The 20,242-nt window shown below is 34.0% G+C and overlaps 1 protein-coding gene and 1 long non-coding RNA gene across 4 annotated transcripts; both read left to right on the forward strand.

Annotated features, from left to right (window-relative positions):
* Nucleotides 1–376: 376 nt before the first annotated feature.
* LOC103974717 (PH, RCC1 and FYVE domains-containing protein 1) lies at nucleotides 377–10,523 on the forward strand. 3 transcript variants are annotated; one of them, XM_065189712.1, is made up of 10 exons: nucleotides 378–941; nucleotides 3,142–3,228; nucleotides 4,888–4,977; nucleotides 5,101–5,187; nucleotides 5,280–5,399; nucleotides 6,074–8,131; nucleotides 8,225–8,350; nucleotides 9,218–9,396; nucleotides 9,475–9,642; nucleotides 9,966–10,523. In XM_065189712.1, the coding sequence occupies exons 1-10, from the start codon at nucleotides 894–896 to the stop codon at nucleotides 10,114–10,116; spliced, it is 3,114 nt and encodes a 1,037-aa protein (XP_065045784.1). In that variant the 5' UTR covers nucleotides 378–893; the 3' UTR covers nucleotides 10,117–10,523. The 3 variants fall into 3 exon arrangements, with proteins under 3 accessions (XP_065045785.1, XP_065045784.1, XP_065045783.1); XM_065189711.1 differs by having other exon boundaries at nucleotides 9,218–9,642; XM_065189713.1 differs by lacking the exon at nucleotides 3,142–3,228 and having other exon boundaries at nucleotides 377–941; nucleotides 9,218–9,642.
* A 1,643-nt stretch (nucleotides 10,524–12,166) lies between these two features.
* Nucleotides 12,167–17,898, forward strand: LOC135677910 (uncharacterized). The gene is made up of 3 exons (XR_010514777.1): nucleotides 12,167–12,374; nucleotides 12,436–12,708; nucleotides 17,843–17,898. It is a non-coding gene; the product is annotated as an uncharacterized LOC135677910 (long non-coding RNA).
* Nucleotides 17,899–20,242: the final 2,344 nt, after the last annotated feature.

The following is a 20,242-nucleotide window of genomic DNA, read 5'->3' on the forward strand; positions in this document are numbered from 1 at the left end:
TGTGGTCAAGGAAAAGATTCCCTGTTCATATTTCTGGCACCTCCAACACTAGTTATTATCCGAAACTATATAACAACAGCAGCAGCAGCAATAACTATTATCCATAACTATATACTGACAAAAAACACAAAAGGAATACGTAAGGCTCTATTAGTGTTCGATGGCAGAACAAAAAAGAAGAAATATTAAGCTATGGAGATGTGTGCATCAGTCAATTAACCGGAGGTATATTTCGTTGATGAAACCCCGCAACGAAATGGCGCTGCCATCCGTAGAGACTTTGCGATGTGAGACGGGATCGACCGTCCATTCTGACTCGTGCTCGCCAAACTCGGGATTCGGGTCTCCACCTTAAAATTTTCCCACAACGAGCGGACGAACAAAGAAGGAAGCCAAAAACACAAAAAGAGAATCTTTTGCCCCCCTCTTCCTCTCTCTCTCTCTCTCTCTCTCTCTCTCTCCCATCTGTCTTGTTGATCCAACCAATTCAACGTACGCTCGTCCACCATTCCCCTAAATCTTTACATCATTTGACGTCATTCTTCTTTCTTTCGTTATGAGTCCGAGAGAAGGGAGGAGGCCACGGATCGACCGGTGGTTTTGAAGGTGGAGCCTCTCTCATCTTTCTTTCCTTTCTTCTTTACCCTCCTCGGCGGTGATTGATCAGGGGTGATGAGATCGGAGAAGGAGCGGCAGCGGCTGCGGGGCCTTCTCGAGGAAGAATCGGAGGAGGAACGATAGGGGTTTGATTGATGTTAGGTGAAGGCGTCGGCGCTGGCGTGGGCTGGGAGGCAAATCATCATCTTCTCATCGATGGAGACGTGGTTGTTGCCGAGGAATGCTGCTTCTGATGCTCCGCTTCCTAATTCTACCCGACTATCCTCTCAGATGGAATGGCAGATCCGGCCAATTATGGGAACCCCGACCGTGACATACAACAGGTAGGTTTTGTAGATTGAATTCTAGCCATTTTCAATCCCTTCCGGTGGGCACCTTTAGTATTTATTTTAATTTTAATCTTATTATTATTCGCTTGCTTCTTGTGTTGTTTCGATGTAATGAATCTTTGGTTTATGAAGATAATATCAACGAAAATAATTTTATTTTCTTTGTTCACGATTCCGGGATGCATCAATGTGTGTGAAAAAATAGCACTATGTTAGTTTTGGTATATGAACTATGAGATCAGATGTTGAAAAATTGACGCCAGGCAAAAGAGAGATCGATGAATGATATATTCTGCATCCAAAGTTTAACCATGGTTGGATTGATAGTTCTGTTCATTTCTTCAGTTTCTTAATGTCTTAATGAAGAATAGCCTGTTTTCTCACATATTTGCTTGTTTTCTTTGAAACTTTTCTACTACACCTTAATAATAATAATAATAATAATAATAATAATAATAATAATAATAATAATAATAATAATAATAATAATCCTAGGTCTTCATGGAGGTGGTTCCTTTGTTCTGTTTTTCTTTTCCTCTCAATAGGTTATGTCTAGACATTGTTCATATGCTTCATTATGGTATGCTCCACATAGTCGTCATATTTTTGGGTCCATTTAAGATTTCTCAATTACTATAATAAACATCACAATTATAGAGTTACTCCTTCCTCTTTTTATTTTTCGAAAGTTGTTTAAATAGCATGCGTTTAGAATTAGAATAAAACACTTTATGCATCTAGCTTCTCATTAGAATCTTAGTCCTCCTCTTCTTCTGAGAGCTAGCTGAATGCTAATTGGGTGTAGGTGCAAGATCATCTTGCTTTATCAAATAGTTAATTATACTTCCAAAGTGTTAATGTTCCTCATTGTCATGCTTGTCCCCTAAGTAATTAGTAATTTAGAAAAATAAATGCTTTTTTCGATGTTAACCAAATAGGGATGATCTGTTGTGTGGAACTTTGACATCTGAATTCTTTGCATCAATAAGGCTTTTACTAAGCTGTGCTAAGCATCTTTTTGTATCTTTAATCTATTTGTAGTACATCAACAGCTCATTTTTGATAAATGAAATTTGAATTACTTATTTTTATTGGATAAATTATGTGGATGAATCGCTCCACCAGATTTCTTATGCTAGAAACACATGTAAGTAAAAACTATATGAATATCATCCATTCTTCACAGGTAATTGATATTTTGAAGAGGCAAGAGTGTGTAGTACGACAACAATAATTGTCATCATAGTAATTATTACTATTTGATGGAAGGGGAGCAATGACTCAATTCACTGCATATGATACAACATCAAAGCTGTAGATAGGATACAAATACATATCCAGGTCTAACTGCAATTGATGATCACAGCTATCATCTAAAGGTTGATGTTAGAGCTGGAGTAGTACAAAAAGTGTAAGACATGTTAGAACATGTGATGTTTGGTGCTAGTCATTTACATATATAAGTTTCATCCAATTTTTTTGATATATTGGATCCACCTAGATTTTCTAGATCCTAAACCTTTTTCCCTGAAAGATTGTGGGAGATGCATTCCAACAGAAGCATAATATGAACAAATAAATATTTCCACATTTATGTATATGGTAGATGCATTGAATCTTTAGGTTAACAAAGAGCACATAAATGATGTAGCTCTGGAACCATTTTTTTCATAACATTGCTACATCTCAAAACAATATTTGCTATCCCAATTTTGTAGGCTGCTACAATTTCTTTGTTGATGTTTTGTTATTTTGTTTTAAAGTTGAAATATTTGCAAGCCAAGGTTGTGTTGGTTTATTCTATTTCTATTGCACCGACTTGGTGGTAAATTGACGTTATTGTATTTAGCGAAATAATGATTTTAAATCTTGCCTTATGTTGGAGATATAATGCACGGATTGACAAGTTTTATGAAAAAAGTATTTTGTGCCTTGATTTTATATTTAAATAACAAGTATATGCCAATAGGAGCCTAACTGTTGCTTTTGGTACGAATTATTAAAGAAGAATATGTATAATTAAGATCATAACTGATTTAATTCTGTAAAATTTATCTTTTTTGATTGATTTTTACATGATTCATCCATGATGTTTTGAAAATTCTATTTCCTTAGATCTGTATTGCAGTCATTTCTAAAAAAAGATGTCTTGATAGGAATGTTACTTTCTTATTCATAAGTTTTTTTTTTTAAGGCACTCGTTGCATTGAAGAAAGGCACCCAATTAATTAAGTATAATCGGAAAGGAAAGCCTAAACTCTGCCCCTTCAGAATTTCTAGTGTGAGTTACTGTACTATCATGTTATGTCTTATTCCTGATATTTATTTATTTTTATCAAGTTATGTTTTTGTACAAGCACTTTATGAAATGGAGTTCGGGCTCTGTATCCCAAACCTTTCCAATAATTGGATGCTGAAGTTTTACGGAAAATATGTATTATTCTTAATTTTAGACTAAGCTGAAAATCCTTGCATTCATCCTTTTGTACATAATCTGGAGGGTCAATTGTAGTTCTTATATTATTTGCCTATTACTATATAGGTATATAGACATCAGAAACAAATTTACAGTATTTGTGACTCTCACATTACTATAGTATCTCCACCGGTATATGAAAATACTTAGTTGGATTCAACCGTAGTTAAAAGAAAAATAAGCACTATATACTAGTTTAGCATCAATAATATTTATCATCAAAATTACTGATTTCAGTCATTATCTTTTTCTTTCATCTATGTTTTGATTCCTATTGGATGGTAGAAGGCATCATAATCTTCTAGGTTTTAGGAAATCAGAAAAAGAGAATCATGTTTTGGGCAGAAACCAAAGGAAAACAAAGCAACTCTTTATTTTCAATTCAACTTTATACAAAAATAAAATTAATTGCCAGAAAACTGTATGCATATAATTAACTTTCACTGAAAAAGATACAAAAAAAAAAAATCTGAACCCTTATCCTTGACATTTTAAGTGATGCAAGCTCAAAGTAGGAGCCATTAGAGGATACCTGCTCAATGATAACATCGACTCCCATATAGAAGCCTTGTCTCATCCACATGAGTTTGGCTACATAGACTATATGAAATCAAAATATTCTATTATTTATTTTAAATATTCATGCCCACTTATCATGTCAACCATATTGGTGTCTGTATATTTGCTCAAAACCGAAAATTTCAAATAATGAAAGCAATTTAGATTCATAGACTTGATAGCAGCCATCAGATACCATCATAATTACAAGTTCTGACACAAGAAGCAAATTGTATTTAGAAGGCATAAACATCTAGTGAAAATGATTCACCAATTCGAGAAGTGGCAATAGAAAAGAAAAAAATAAATAATTTACAAAGCATTGTAAGACTCCTATCCTAAAAGCTATGTAAAGATTTATGGAAGCAATAAAGGTATCATAAATGACCCTAATCTTATGAGGAGTTTGCATGGAAGTCAATTTCAAAATTCTGGAACTTGTATGGAAACTGAGCTACATCCACGATGACTAGATTTTATTACTATTTTTGGATTAAACTGTTAAATCATCCACTTTAGCCTGATTTCAATTATGATTTTAAACTTGTGGCCAATAGCATGAGAACCTTAGACATACTACAGTATCAAATTTATTCATTGTGCTTTGTTCAGGTATGTTCCCAGTATTATGTTTTTCTCATCGTATGTAGTTATCCACATTCTACTTAGCGTTTATAATTGGCATCTAAGATTTAATTACAACTAAATAGAAATATGAAAGTTAAGTGAAGTTTACTGTTCTGATTAAGATAAGATGATGTTTTAGATATTTTGACACACATGTATATTTGTGTGTTCTGTAATTTTTCTCATCTACTTCTTCGGCCTTTAGTTGTTTCATTTTACAAATTTACTTTTTGTAATATATGTTTATAAAAAATTCCTGATATTATTAAGCATTCACAGGACGAGACAACACTGGTTTGGTTTTCTCATAAGAAAGAGAGGGCTATTAAATTGGCTTCTGTCACAAGAATTGTTCCTGGACAGAGAACTGTAAGTTTTACTTAGTTTAGAACTGAGTAATATTCCATTAGTGTTCAAAAGATGAAGCAGAATTTGCCGGCAAGAATTCATCATTACCAAAGTCTAATTTTTCTTCCTTATTGACTTTAACAGGCTGTTTTTAGGAGATACTTGCGGCCTGAGAAAGACTACTTATCATTTTCTCTTATCTATAACAACGGTGAAAGATCTCTTGATCTGGTTAGCATACAAGACAATCACAACTTTTCGATTGTCATCTGTTAGCCTGTTACGTAGAATGTGACTCTACTATATATCTTCCTTCTGCATAGATTTGCAAGGATCAAGGTGAGCTAGAGGTGTGGATTACGGGCCTTAAGGCTCTGATATCTACAGGACAACATCAACATTCTAGAACTGATAGCCACAGTGATGGGGTTTTCTTCTCTGATGTAAGTTTGTATCTTTACAATAAGCAAAAAGTCAGGCCTGACTCTTTTTTTTCTGGTTTAATATTGATTTTTCATTATAAACAGGTTTCTTCAACTTATGCTACCACAGCATTTCTACTTCTATTTTATATGACATGAGAGCTATGTACCTTTAGCTACCAATCCTAGTGCCTGTCTTTTGACTTTAAATTGAAGAAAAAACCAATTTGTTTGGTTTTCAAATAGTACTCTGTATTATGACAAGATTCAAGAACAACCACACTGGAAAAAAATACATTGATTATATTTATTTTGCTTTTATTGATTAGATGGTTAGCTTTCTACCTGTACAATGTTAGCCAAAATTTTCAACAATTTATACCCACACAAAAGTGAAGTGGTTACCTCTAGCTTTTTCTTTTTATAACACTTTAGCTGTAAATTAGATCAAAGCCCAATTAAATTAAGTTAAAGTTCTGATAATTACTTTTGGGATGCAAACTTAGGTACATATATTACCAGCTTGATTTTAGACTATATAACTACAAAAAAAATTCTTATGAAATGAAGAGTAGATATTCTGTTAACTGTACTAGACTTGCTCTTATTACTGCTATAGCTTTGGCAAAGAATAGATAGATCTTTCTTCTTGATGAATTATAACTAGAACTATCCTAACTATTTCTTTTCTTCAGGATGGAGACTCTGTTTCAAGTGGTCGTCCTTATGGTGTAACATTAGAAAGCACTTTGAGCATATCCCGTGGCTTCAGCACAAAATTTCATAATCGTGATATTTCAGCGAGTTTACCAAGGTCAGATGTGGGGTCAGATAATGCAAATATGCAACTAAGAGCAAGTAACGGAGATGGTGTACGGCTTAGTGTTTCAAGTGCCCCTAGTTCTTCCAGTCAAGGTTCTGGACCCGATGATATTGAATCTTTAGGTGATGTTTATGTGTGGGGGGAAGTATGGTCTGATGGAGTTTTGTTAGATGGATCAACAAACTCAATATGTTCAAGAACTGATGTTTTAATTCCAAGATCCTTAGAATCGAATGTAGTTTTAGATGTTCATCAAATTGCATGTGGTGTTAGACATGCTGCACTTGTTACAAGGCAAGGGGAAGTATTTACTTGGGGTGATGAATCTGGTGGGCAACTAGGCCATGGAAATGACAAAGATGTAAGTCGGCCCCGTCTTGTTGAGTCGTTGGTACTATGGAATATGGATTATGTTGCATGTGGTGAGTATCATACTTGTGCTATATCCACTGCCGGTGACTTGTTTACATGGGGAGATGGCACCCATAATACTGGACTTCTTGGTCATGGCAATGATGTCAGCCACTGGATACCAAAAAAAGTTTCTGGCCCTCTAGAAGGACTTCAAGTTCTGTCTATTGCATGTGGTACATGGCATTCGGCACTAACTACTTCCAATGGAAAAGTATATACATTTGGAGACGGAACATTTGGTGTCCTTGGACATGGTGACCGAGAGACTGTAGCATGCCCCAGGGAAGTGGAATCTTTGAGTGGATTAAGGACAATCAAGGTTGCATGCGGAGTGTGGCATACTGCAGCCATCGTAGAGGTAATGGGGCAAACTGGTGTCAATGTCATATCTCGTAAATTATTTACTTGGGGTGATGGTGACAAATATCGTCTAGGTCATGGTGATAAGGAAGCACGTTTGGTCCCTACTTGTGTTCCTTCACTTATTGACTATAACTTTCATCAGCTGGCCTGTGGGCATAACATAACTATTGGCCTCACCACTTCTGGTCATGTTTTCACACTGGGCAGTACGTCTCATGGTCAGCTTGGAAACCCACAATCTGATGGCAGGGTTCCTTGCTTGGTACAAGAAAGACTGGTTGGTGAATTAGTTGAAGAGATTGCTTGTGGAGCTTACCATGTTGCAGTACTAACATCACGCAGTGAAGTATACACATGGGGCAAAGGTTCTAATGGCCGACTGGGACATGGTGATACCGAAGATCGGAAAACACCTACCCTTGTTGAAGCTCTTAAAGATAGGCATGTGAAAAGTATATCATGTGGTTCAAATTTTACAGCTTGCATTTGTATCCATAAATGGATATCTGGTGCTGATCAGTCACTTTGCTCAGGTTGTCGACAAGCATTTGGTTTTACTAGAAAGAGACACAACTGCTATAATTGTGGATTGGTACATTGCCATGCTTGTAGTTCCAAAAAAGTGTTGAAAGCTGCACTGGCACCAACTCCAGGCAAACCACATCGTGTATGTGATTCTTGCTATTCAAAACTTAAAGCTGCTGAAGCTGGTACTTTCTTGATAGGTAATAAGAAGAATGTAATTCCTCGTCGATCCATTGATATCAGGGAAAAGTCAGACCGAGGGGATATAAGACCTTCAAAATTCCTATTATCATCTAATACAGAACCACTCAAATATGTTGAAGCTAAATCAATGAAGACTGAGACTAAATCAGATCCTTTGTCAATACTGAGAGCTCCACAAGTTCCCTCGCTATTGCAGCTGAAAGATCTCTCTTTTACCAGCTCATTGAGTGCTCTTCAAACCGCTTTAAAACCAATTGTAACATCGACACCTCCACCTCCTGTAAATTCTAAGCCTACATCACCCTACTCAAGAAAGCCAAGCCCTCCACGCACTGCAACTCCAGTATTCTCCAAAAGCATTATTGATAGCCTCACAAGGACTAATGAACTACAAAAACAGGACCTCCAAAAGTTGCAAGCCCAGGTATGCTGCAAAAGCAAGCTTTTAATTAGTATGAAGATGTCATTTCATTTTTGTTCTTTGCAACCTTAAGAACATCTCTGTGCCCTTTTCCAGGTCAAAAATTTGAAAAAAAGATGTGAAGTACAAGAACTTGCCTTGCAGAATTCAGAAAAGAAAGCTCAAGATGAATCTGCCAAATTCAATGCTGCTGTAGAAGTCATCAAGTCTCTTGATTCTCAGGTACCCTTATAAATAACAATACATAATATTTTTGTAAAGATGAAAACATGTACACCATTCTTTCTGTAACCTATACTCTTTAGAAAGTTGTAAATGTTCCAATGTTTTCATTGATATCACTGTCTCATGGTATAATTCATGGTATTGGATGCAAATTCACTTCCATGCTCTCTTGTTATCAGCAGTCAATTCTTAGTAGGCCTTTCTAATGACTGCAATTTTCTATGGTTACCTAATTGATGAACAAAGACTCTTAAGAAGTCTGAATTCACATTTGTTAAATGACTAATTTTATTATTGACAAATTATGTCATGGTTAACTAATAAAACCCTTATCAAAACTTCTTAGAAAAGTTGTTTATTAACATGCCCTTGGTTTGCACTTATCTATAGCTTCTTTATTATGTGAGGGAGTTTTCTCAAGGAGCTTATGTTATTTCTGTTGTCCACACATAGAGATCATGCATGCCATTGATTCAAACTTTCACAGCCCCCATCTAGTTAGTCATCTATGAACATTTCACTCATATGCTTCATATTGTTATTAGACCACAAAAATTTGATATATCGAATTGCAAATTGCACAGAAGGATCTAAACTTAGTGGTTATATCTATTTTGCTTTCAAAGGAACAGTTTTGGCAAATTCCTATCTCTTTACAGCCATACTGTGAAATTAATAGTTGCTAATTAGATCATAGAATGCTGTAACTTATCCAGTTTCCACCAAATTTAATATTTTTGAAGAAACCACATGCTTATTGTAGCTTATACAAAATAATCACAATACTTTGTTGTATTTATCATTGTTATGATTTTTCTACTGATTCTTGTTGCCATGTTTATTGGCTACCATTTTCATTTGAAGCTGATGGACATAGCAGAGAAACTACCTCCCGAGTTTCATGACAGCTTGGGCGTCATGCATGGTCAAGCAGAAACATTCCTTAAGCACAGTGAACATGTTAGATCAAACTTTTCGTCTTCGACAATGGATTCTTCATCTAATTTTCAATCTCACCTGACAAATGAGGGAATTGACACTAGGTATGAGTTGGAATTATCACATAGTGCTATTGAAGGTGGTGCTCAAAATAGTAGTAAGTTGGTGGTCCCTGATAACAGAGAATCTACTTCACAACATAGCATTGACAATGGCTTAAAATCACCTCCAAGCTCTAGGCAAAGCACAGATGGAGAAGCAGAATTGGTTGAGCAATTTGAGCCTGGTGTATACATTACTTTCATGCAACTAAAGAACGACATTAAAATGTTCAAACGGGTCCGATTCAGGTACGCCTTCTTCGCATTGGAAACCATGCAATACTATTTAAGCATGTCACAAAAGACACATATACATCTCGTTATTGATTTAGAAAAAAAACTCTTCAACAGCTGCATACTCATCAGCAAACAATTTTTTCTTTTATTGTTTTATAATTATCTTGGTAGAAAACGTCAAAGGTATGTTAAACAAAAAACAAAAAGAAAACTTGCAACATGGTGTAATCGAGATGAATGAACAAGTATAACTTTCATTCTTGAAAAAAGAATCCGAAGAAATTCTCCATTATTGCATTCACATTAAGCATTCTGACTTTTTGATCCTTGTGTAGCAAGAGAAGGTTTGCCGAGCAGCAGGCAGAAGACTGGTGGAACAAAAACAAAGAAAGGGTATTCAAGAAATACAGTTATCCAGGGCAGGCCACTGCCACATTATCCACGAGTGCACCAAACGAGGAGGAAGATGCAACACCATCCTCCTAGACTTGGTTGTTCTCGTTGATAGTAAGGAGCAACAGTGAAAAGAGACAAAAGGCACGAACTGACAGTGCAAGCTTCATGGCTTATGGAAGACTTCCTATTTAGTTGGCAATATTCTACTGTTAATCGAGGGCCAGAGCTTGTCAAGGGATAGAGATGGCAATCTAGACAAGAAGGTTTGTTTAGTCATATTTTTCCACCATTGTTCTTTGTAACAGAGCTTCTATTCGTGGGTTGTATCATTGTATAGGTTCGTTCAACTTATCATCCAAAAGTTGTATTATATGCATCACAAAAATGTAATATACCATATTCTCCCCCTTAGGGCAACGAATGATGACATGAATGTGCATAGAACGTCATAGATTATTTGATTACGTATTGTTTCCCTCTGTATAGAGGACCCTTCATATAGTGATTGGGCAGAACGATGTTTTTGATGAGGCAGGAGTATGAACAAGGTGATATGTGAAAAGTCCAAAAATACAAGTAGGAGTTGATATTACCCCCGAGAGTATGAACAACAATATGTGCATCAACATTCATATTATGTTCATTTACAATCCACATAACAAAAAGATCACGGTAAGAGCATTGCACCTTCCATATCTTCTTGGACTGCCTCCAACATCATCATCCCATTTGAAGGAGAGAGATGCTTGCAAGTTTCAACAATAAACACAGATAATCCATCCCATAATAATAGAGATTTCACATGATATTGTTCTCAATATCACTATTGTTTCTAAGGCAAAAATGAAGAATCCTATAATCCAAACAAGTGTTGTCTTCAAACTTACTCATGATCCCGATGCTTGAAATGACACTTGACATTGATTCATTGTGACTATGGTGACCACTTTTTCCAACCAAAGCATCAGCTTCCATGTTGACCATACTTGGCATCATTTAGTGATAGGTAGAATAGGAAAAATCTTTCTGATCACGTTTCGGTGATACCTTAGTTTTGTGAGGTTGAGTCTGATCATGGCCTTCAAGAGAGGATTTGTGGGTTGAATGTCTTCCCATTGAATGCTTAAGGTCATCACCATGACCATTTATCATTAGTTGTACATCTCTTTGTTCAGATATATTCAAATTGCTCGAGAGATGTGGATGTTGTTTATTTTTCCAAGTTGTTTTTCGACGAAGCAGAGGTTGAATGTGCAAGTGGGGATTCCACCACTTGGAGACGACGACCAACGGCACAAATCAGCTTCTCCATTATCATCGAAGCAAAATAAACATTAGATTTCTTTTTTTCTTTTTGCTCATAATTTGAATGCAACATCAATCAATTTCGGGTGCCGAAATGTGTTTTCTACAGCTGATTTCAGTTATATGGCCTTCTTTCTGGTTATATTATCTTGCTTTTAGTTGTGTTAAGGTTTCTAAATTTCGGACATACTCTGATATAAATGCTTCCCTTCCGGTTGCATATGGAAATCAAGCATTTTGCTTTTCATGCTGATCGGTGAAATGACTACTCCTGGTCATTGCTTAATGAGTGTAGTCGGACTGAAGTGATTGACACAATTATTCTGTCTGATAGATCCAGTAGTTGGCCCAATTATTTCGTCCCAAGGTTGGCAATTGGGATGCGAACGTGGTCATGCGTTGCTGTCATCACTATGATCAATAGAAGAAGTTAATGTGAAATGGGGTCGGCGGATTACACATACAATTTTCACACAATGATGGAAGAGTTAATTAACGAGCAGGTTGGATCGTGCATGACTTGATCATATACACATATAAGGGCTTCGCCTAAGGTCGTCGCTAGGCCCAAACCAGGTTCATAAGAACCAGAGTTTCAATGGTCAAGATTTGGTATGATGTGTGATTTGAATCCCACGTGTCGGTCGTCATGACGACCATCCTTCCCGCAAAAATTGGATCCCATCGATCAAACCCCGCAACGAAACGGCGCTGCCATCCGTAGAGACTTTGCGATGCGAGACGGGATCAACCGTCCATTCTGACTCGTGCTCGTCTCCAACTTAAAATTTTCCCACGACGAGCGGTCGAACAAAGGAGGCCAAAAACACAAAAAGAGAGTCTTTTGCCCCCCTCTTCCTCTCTCTCTCTCTCCCATCTGTCTTGTTGATCCAACCAATTCAACGTACGCTCGTCCACCATTCCCCCAAATCTTTATATCATTTGACGTCCCAAATCTTTATATCATTTGACGTCATTCTTCTTTCTTTCATTATGAGTCCGAGAGAAGGGAGGAGGCCACGGATCGACCGGTGGTTTTGAAGGTAGAGCATCTCCCGTCTTTCTTTCCTTTCTTCTTTACCCTCCTTAACGGTGATTGATCAGGGTGATGAGATTGGAGAAGGAGCGGCAGCGGCTGTGGGGCCTTCTCGAGGAAGAATCGGAGGAGGAACGATAGGGGTTTGATTGATGTTAGGTGAAGGCGTCGGCGTCGACGTGGGCTGGGAGGCGAATCATCAGCTTCTCATCGATGGAGACGTGGTGGTTGCCGAGGAATGCCACTTCTGATGCTCCGCTTCCTAATTCTACTCGACTGTCCTCTCAGATGGAATGGCAGATCCGGCCAATTATGGGAACCCCGACCGTGACATACAACAAGTAGGTTTTGTAGATTGAATTCTAGCCATTTTCAATCCCTTCCTTCCAGTGCGCACCTTTAGTATTTATTTTAATTTGTAATCTTATTATTATTCGCTTGCTTCTTGTGTTGTTTCGATGTAATAAATCTTTGGTTTATGAAGATAATATCAACGAAAATATTTTTATTTTCTTTGTTCACGATTCCGGGATGCATCAATGTGTGTGAGAAAAAATAGCACTATGTTAGTTTTGGTATATGTCAACTGTGAAATAGACGCTGAAAAATTGATGCCAGGCAAAAGAGAGATCGATGAATGATATATTCTGCATCCAAAGTTTAACCATGACTGAATTGATAATTCAGTTCATTTCTTCAGTTTCTTAATGAAGAATATTAGCTTGTTTTCTCACATATTAGCTTGTTTTCTTTGGAACTTTTCCCTACACCTTAATAATAATAATAATAATAATAATCCTAGGTCTCCATGAAGGTGGTTCCTTTGTTCTGTTTTTCTTTTTCTCTCATTAGGTTATGTCTAGATATTGTTCTTATGCTTCTTTACGGTATGCTCCACATAGTCTTCATATTTTTAGGTCCATTTAAGATTTCTCAATTAATATAATAAATATCACAACTATAGAGTTACTCCTTTCTCTTTTTATTTTTTGAAAGTTGTTTAAATAGCTTGCGTTTATAATTAGAATAAAACACTTTATGCATCTAGCTTCTCATTAGAATTCTGGTCCTCCTTTTCTTCCGGGAGCTGACTGAATGCTAATTGGGTGTCGGTGCAAGATCATTTGGCTTTATCAAATAGTTAATTATACTTCCAAAGTGTTAATGTTCCTCGTTGTCATGCTTGTCCCCTAAGTAATTAGTAATTTAGAAGAATAAAGACTTTTTTCGATGTTAACCAAATAGGGATGAGCTGTTGTGTGGAACTTTGACATCTGAATTCTTTGCATCAACAAGACTTTTACTAAGCTGTGCTAAGCATCTTTTGTATCTTTAATATATTTATAGTATATCAACAACCCATTCTTGAAAAATGAAATTTAAATTACTGATTTCTTATGCTAGAAGCACATGTAAGTAAAAACTATATGAATATCATCCATTCGTAATTGATATTTTGAAGAGGCAATAGTGTGTAGTACGACAACAAGAATTGTCATCATAGTAATTATTACTATTTGATGGAAGGGGAGCAATGCCTCAATTCACTGCATATGATACAACATCAAAGCTGCAGATAGGATATAAATACATATCCAGGTCTGACTGCAATTGATGATCACAACTATCATCTAAAGGTTGATATTAGAGTTGTAATAGTACAAAAAATGTAAGATACCTTAGAACATGTGATGTTTGGTGCTAGTCATTTACGTATGTAAGTTTCATCCAATTTTTCTGATATACTGGATCCACCTCGATTTTCTAGATCCTAAACCTTTTTCCCTGAAAGATTGTGGGAGATGCATTCCAACAGAAGCATAATATGAACAAATAAATATTTCCACATTTATGTATTTGGTAGATGCATTGAATCTTTAGGTTAACAAAGAGCACATAAATGCAGCTCTGGAACCATTTTTTTCATAACATTGCTACGTCTCAAAACAATATTTGCTATCCCAATTTTGTAGGCTAATACAATTACTTTGTTGATGTTTTATTTTGTTGTTTTAAAGTTAAAGTATTTGCAAGCCAAGGTTGTGTTGGTTTATTCTATCTTCTATTGCACCTACTTGGTGGTAAATTGACGTAATTGTCTTTTGCGAAATAATGATTCTAAATCTTGCCGTATGTTGGAGATATAATGCATGGATTGAGAAGTTTTATCAAAAGAGTATTTTTACCTTGATTTTATATTTAAATAACAAGTATATGCCAATAGGAGCCTAACTGTTGCTTTTGGTACGAATTATTAAAGAAGAATGTGTATAATTAAGATCATAACTGATTTAATTCTATAAAATTTATCGTTTTTGATTGATTTTTACATGATTCATCCATGATGTTTTGAAAATTCTATTTCCTTAGATCTGTATTGCAGTCATTTCTATAAAAAATGTCTTGATAGGAATGTTACTTTCTTAATCATAAGTTTTTTTTTTAAGGCACTCGTTGCATTGAAGAAAGGCATCAAGTTGGTTTTTACTAATATTTTTTTTATTTTGATTTTTGCTAATATATATTTAATTTTGATTTTGATTTTTACTAATATATTTTTTATTAATATTTTTATTATGATTTTTATTAATATTTTTTATTTTAATTTTTACTAATATTTTTTTATTTTGATTTTTATTAATATTTTTTATTTTAATTTTTACTTGTCTTTTTTTCATTTTGATTTTGACTAATATTATTTTTATTTTGATTTTGACTAATATTATTTTTATTTTGATTTTGACTAATATTATTTTCAAAATAAATATTAGAAAGAAGTAATTCGATAGGTATGATCTACGATTTAATCTTATATGCATCAAAAGGTAACACAAATTCTATGAAGAACTATAGTTCTAGATTTGATATGGTAGAATAATTTCGATTCATTCTCATTCAATCAAAAATTTTTTTTTGATAGTCTTAGTCTTAGTATTTTTATCAATTTTGGTACTGATATACATATCGGTTTAGTCCTCAGTATCACTATTGTTCTCAATATCACTATTGTTTCTAAGCCAAAAATGAAGAATTCTATAATTCAAATATTTTCTATCCAGATTTTTATGGGCATCAATAAAATATTTTTTTTTAGGTAATCATCAATAGTCATATTTAGTAATAGATAAAATAATTCGGTTTCAGTGTGTATGAGTCCTTACTATCCGCATAATTTATATATTATTATATTATATTAATATATATTATAATATAAAAATTAATATATATATATATATATATATATATATATATATATATATATTATAAAAAATATAAAAAGTTAAAAAGGAGGCCACGTTGCCTCTTTCTAAATTCTTTTCATGTTGCTTATTGGCATGTTCTGTTTCTTAGGCATTGATAGAACTTGAGCCACATAGATATACTTGTTAGGGTGCTTTTTCTTGAAAACATATACACGATTAATGCTCATCTTTTCATGTGCAATTAGCATCTTTTCATTTCCATTGATCATGAAATACTCTCGTTGATAATAAGGACACTCTCTAAGCTCTCTCAAACCTCTCTCAAAGATGGTGATCAAGAATGTGATGAATAAAATATAAAGAAAAAGAGCGAAATAATTATACAACTCAGAAGAATCAATTTTAACTTTCCAATAAAGACTCTTGGTAAGTGTTGAGTCTTTGCAACTACTTCACAATCCTACCCCTTCTTGATAATGGTTTTAGTGATATTAACATATAATGGAGCTGAACAAGACAAGTTCCTCAATCTTGCAGTTCAAATAAGTCAAGTTCCTCATCTGAGCCGACAAGGAGGCGATGTCGCGTTCGGCGAAGACGAAGAACGTGGCAAAGAAGCCTCGTCATCGCCTCATCGTTTCCTACTGGATCGAGATCGTCAAGGGAGAGTGGCATCGGATTGGGACACATCAAGGACTTTGACTACCTTCTGGTGTTTATTTTATTTTCTTACTCATGTAACTAATACCGGATAGATGTTTAAAATTTCAAGTGTTGAATGGACTGACATATGCATCTACACTCTCTCATTTGTGGAAGCTAAGCTCTCCCATGGATCGTAAAGGTAAATTATTTTGCCCTTTTTTGTAAATTTGATATCCTTCAGGGATTTGTGAAAAGGTCAAATATATTAGAATAAGAAGATGAAGAGTTTATTTGAAAATTTTCCTACCTATTTACTAGTTCATAACCGAACAAAATTCACGTGCTAATTTGATTTTTTGTTTGGGGAATGATTTGTCCTATTGAAACACCTGAAGTGCAAGAATTTTTTGAAAGAACTTGCTGCATTATTTTATAGTCAAATAGGTTGTAAAGAAGTTGCTCCTGTGGAGTGTATAACTTGGATTGGCGCTAGACTGGTTCCTTTTTAGCTCGTGATTGTCCAATAGTTTATTTTGATTTTGATTTTTACTAATAATTTTTTGATTTTGATTTTTACAAATATTTTTTTTATTTTGATTTTTACTAATATTATTTTGATTTTGATTTTTACTAAGATTATTTTGATTTTGATTTTTACTATTTTATTTTGATTTTTACAAATATTTTTATTTTGATTTTTACTAATTTTTTCATTTTCATTTTTAATTTTTTTTTTCATTTTAATTTTTACTAATATTTTTTTATTTTGATTTTTACTAATATTATTTTGATTTTGAGTTTTACTAATATTATTTTGATTTTCACTCATGGTGCACATAACAGTAGGATTTGCTGCACATTTACTATTGGAGCTTTTAGAAGAATTGCGTACTAAATCCTTTGATGTAAGTGTTGAATAGATGTAATTTTCTGACTTATTGCGTTTTATCACCTCTTGTAGGAAATATCTCATGCTCTTATTCAGGAGTTGACTAAAATTTTTGTCAATGGCTACTGGGTCAGAATTCATCGGGATCTTGATTTCTTGGTCAACATATCGAGACAATTCAGGAAACAGGTGTTGTTTTTCTGGGCATTGCTTGTAGCTCATTTTCTTATGCAATAAATGTTTGTGCTGTACGCTTTGATTTTTCTAGCTTGTAATTTTTTTTTTCTAAACTTGCTTATGATTGAGAGGTCTGAATTCTTGACATCGTTTTCTATTGATGTCAAAGCTCTTTCTTTTGATTAATGATTCTGCAAAGCAAGAGTTGCTTTGTTGGAAATGCTGAATATTAAATATTATATATCTTGATGCTTCCAAGTGACATTTGTGTGAACGTAACAGACTTGTAATGTTTCATAAAATGTCTTTCTCTAATAGAATAGTACTTTGTGGACAATGATTTATTTATTTCATTTTATTTGTTTTACATATTTAGATATATTTTATAGGCTCTCTTGAGTTTTGTGGTATCTATTCAGAGATCTGCATGTGGATATGACTGTGTTCTAACTAAACAAACTTGTGAATAATGATTGCTTGTAATTGTAGTTTCATTATCATTCTATTTAGGCTTGCTTGGTCTTTGCTTAGAATGTGGATTTATGTGTTTCTGTGTTTCAGGGCATGTGCTATGGTTTATATGAAAAAATGGGTGTTGATTGGCTTGCACCTCCCGCAAGTATCTCGAGAACTCATCTCATTCATCTGAGCTGTTAAAGCCTTGTCCTTTTTTTTATCTGGTCAATCTTTTTTTTGTTTCAGGGGACACGGGTCTTTGGCAATGATGTTATTATAGGAAAGACAAGAAGAGCTGTTCCTCAAGATGATTCCCAAGGACGATGTGACCAAACCATGAGCTTGCACCCTGGTGAATGTGGAATAGTGGATCAAGTTTACCACCTACTTGTGGCATTCAAAGTATCGAAGAGGTCAAAGTCATAGTAATGGATTCGGTTCCATTTTGATCATCAAGGAATATCTACATTTTGCAGGTTTTGATAACTACAAATGCTGATGGTTTGAGGTTTGTGAAAGTGAGGGTGAGATCTGTGAAAGTGAGGTTTGTGATCATCTTCTTTTATTTTTCTCTCTCTTCCAACGTGGTTGGCAGTTTAAGAGCTTAACCAACAACATATATATGATTATTTATTCAGAATAACATTTCGTAATACTTTCAGACATACCTAATGGTAATGACTAAGCTATTCCTGTCATCGTGCAATCTTGATTGATCCTTTGCTTCCCTCGAACATAAAATGCCATGCATACATCCGTCCGTTCCATTATTTTGATATGTCAAGCCTCAATTTTTTGAAATGATAACATCGCTAACATGTAATGAAATATCGTCGTCAGTAATTGACTTAGGTGCACATTCCATTTGCATTTAAGTTGATGTTACAAGAACTGATGGTTATGGCAATTGCTCCTAGACTGCAGACCAAGGATCAAAAGAAGTGATGAGAATCAACTTTTGCAGCCGTAAAACGTGCAAGTTTTTGGCTTAGAAGCACCGCCCTTGGATGATCGAACCATTAAGCCTTTGACTGATATATATATATATATATATATATATATATATATATATATATATATATATATATACCTCTTTCTTTTCTTTTTTTGTTTTTTTGGAAAGGAAGGCTGTGCTCCCTATATAGGCGTAAGCTAATGAGTAGCAGAAAATTGCCGAGGATAGAACATCTTTTAACCCTTCATAAAAATCTCTGTAATTGTTGTACCATGGTCATGAAACTTTCGTATGGTTACTGTTCATGATGATTTGTTGTGCTTGATAGAATTTGAAAGTTTCTTGATTCCACATTTGTAACACATGAAAAAGAATCGAATATGTTATATATATTTAATTTTTTACCTTTTTTAATGTTTGATCTTATGCAATCCTTTTTAGGATATTTCTATTGGTTTTTTTTTTTTAAGATCTAGTACAAGATTTTATTGACCCTCTTTTTCTTGGTTCGAATTTTGAAATTTTATTTTAATAGAATCATTGATGTTTTGATTTTTACTAATATTATTTTGATTTTAATTTTGACTAATATTTTTTTAATTTTTATTTTTACTAATATTATTTTGATTTTGATTTTTACTAATAATATTTTGATTTTGATTTTTACTAATAATTTTTTTTATTTTGATTTTGATTTTTACAAATATTTTTTATTTTGATTTTTACTAATATTATTTTGATTTTGATTTTTACTAAGATTATTTTGATTTTGATTTTCATTTTTACTATTTTATTTTGATTTTTACTAATTTTTTCATTTTGATTTTTACTAATTTTTTTCATTTTAATTTTTACTAATATTTTTTTATTTTGATTTTTACTAATATTATTTTGATTTTGAATTTTACTAATATTATTTTGATTTTCACTAATGGTGCACATAACAGTAGGAATTACTACACATTTACGATTGGAGCTTTTAGAAGAATTGTGTACTAAATTCTTTGTGGTAAGTGTTGAATGGATGTGATTTTCTGACTTATTGCGTTTTATCACCTCTTGTAGGAAATATCTCATGCTCTTATTCAGGAGTTGACTAAAATTTTTGTCAATGGCTGCTGGGTCATAATTCATCGGGATCCTGATTTCTTGGTCAACATATCGAGACAATTCAGGAAACAGGTGTTGTTTTTCTGGGCATTGCTTTTAGCTCATTTTCTTATGCAATAAATGTTTGTGCTGTACGCTTTGATTTTTCTAGTTTGTAATTTTTTTTTTCTAGACTTGCTTATGATTGAGAGGTCTGAATTCTTGACATCGTTTTCTATTGATGTCACAGCTCTTTCTTTTGATTAATGATTCTGCAAAGCAAGAGTTGCTTTGTTGGAAATGCTGAATATTAAATATTATATATCTTAATGCTACCAAGTGACATTTGTGTGAACGTAAAAGATATGAAATGTTTCATGAAATGTCTTTCTCTAATAGAACAGTACTTTGTGAACAATGATTTATTTATTTCATTTTTTTAGTTTTACATATTTAGATAT

The sequence above is a fragment of the Musa acuminata genome, chromosome BXJ1-6 (assembly GCF_036884655.1).
Source record: "Musa acuminata AAA Group cultivar baxijiao chromosome BXJ1-6, Cavendish_Baxijiao_AAA, whole genome shotgun sequence".
NCBI classification, from domain to species: domain Eukaryota; kingdom Viridiplantae; phylum Streptophyta; class Magnoliopsida; order Zingiberales; family Musaceae; genus Musa; species Musa acuminata.

Bases quoted from the DNA above. Each gene is read 5' to 3' on its own strand.
- LOC103974717 (XM_065189711.1), top strand. From the start codon at position 894: ATGGCAGATCCGGCCAATTATGGGAACCCCGACCGTGACATACAACAG. The intron at 942-3,141 runs GTAGGTTTTGTA...TTTTTTTTTAAG, and splicing joins CCGACCGTGACATACAACAG to GCACTCGTTGCATTGAAGAA. The intron at 4,978-5,100 runs GTAAGTTTTACT...TGACTTTAACAG, and splicing joins TTGTTCCTGGACAGAGAACT to GCTGTTTTTAGGAGATACTT.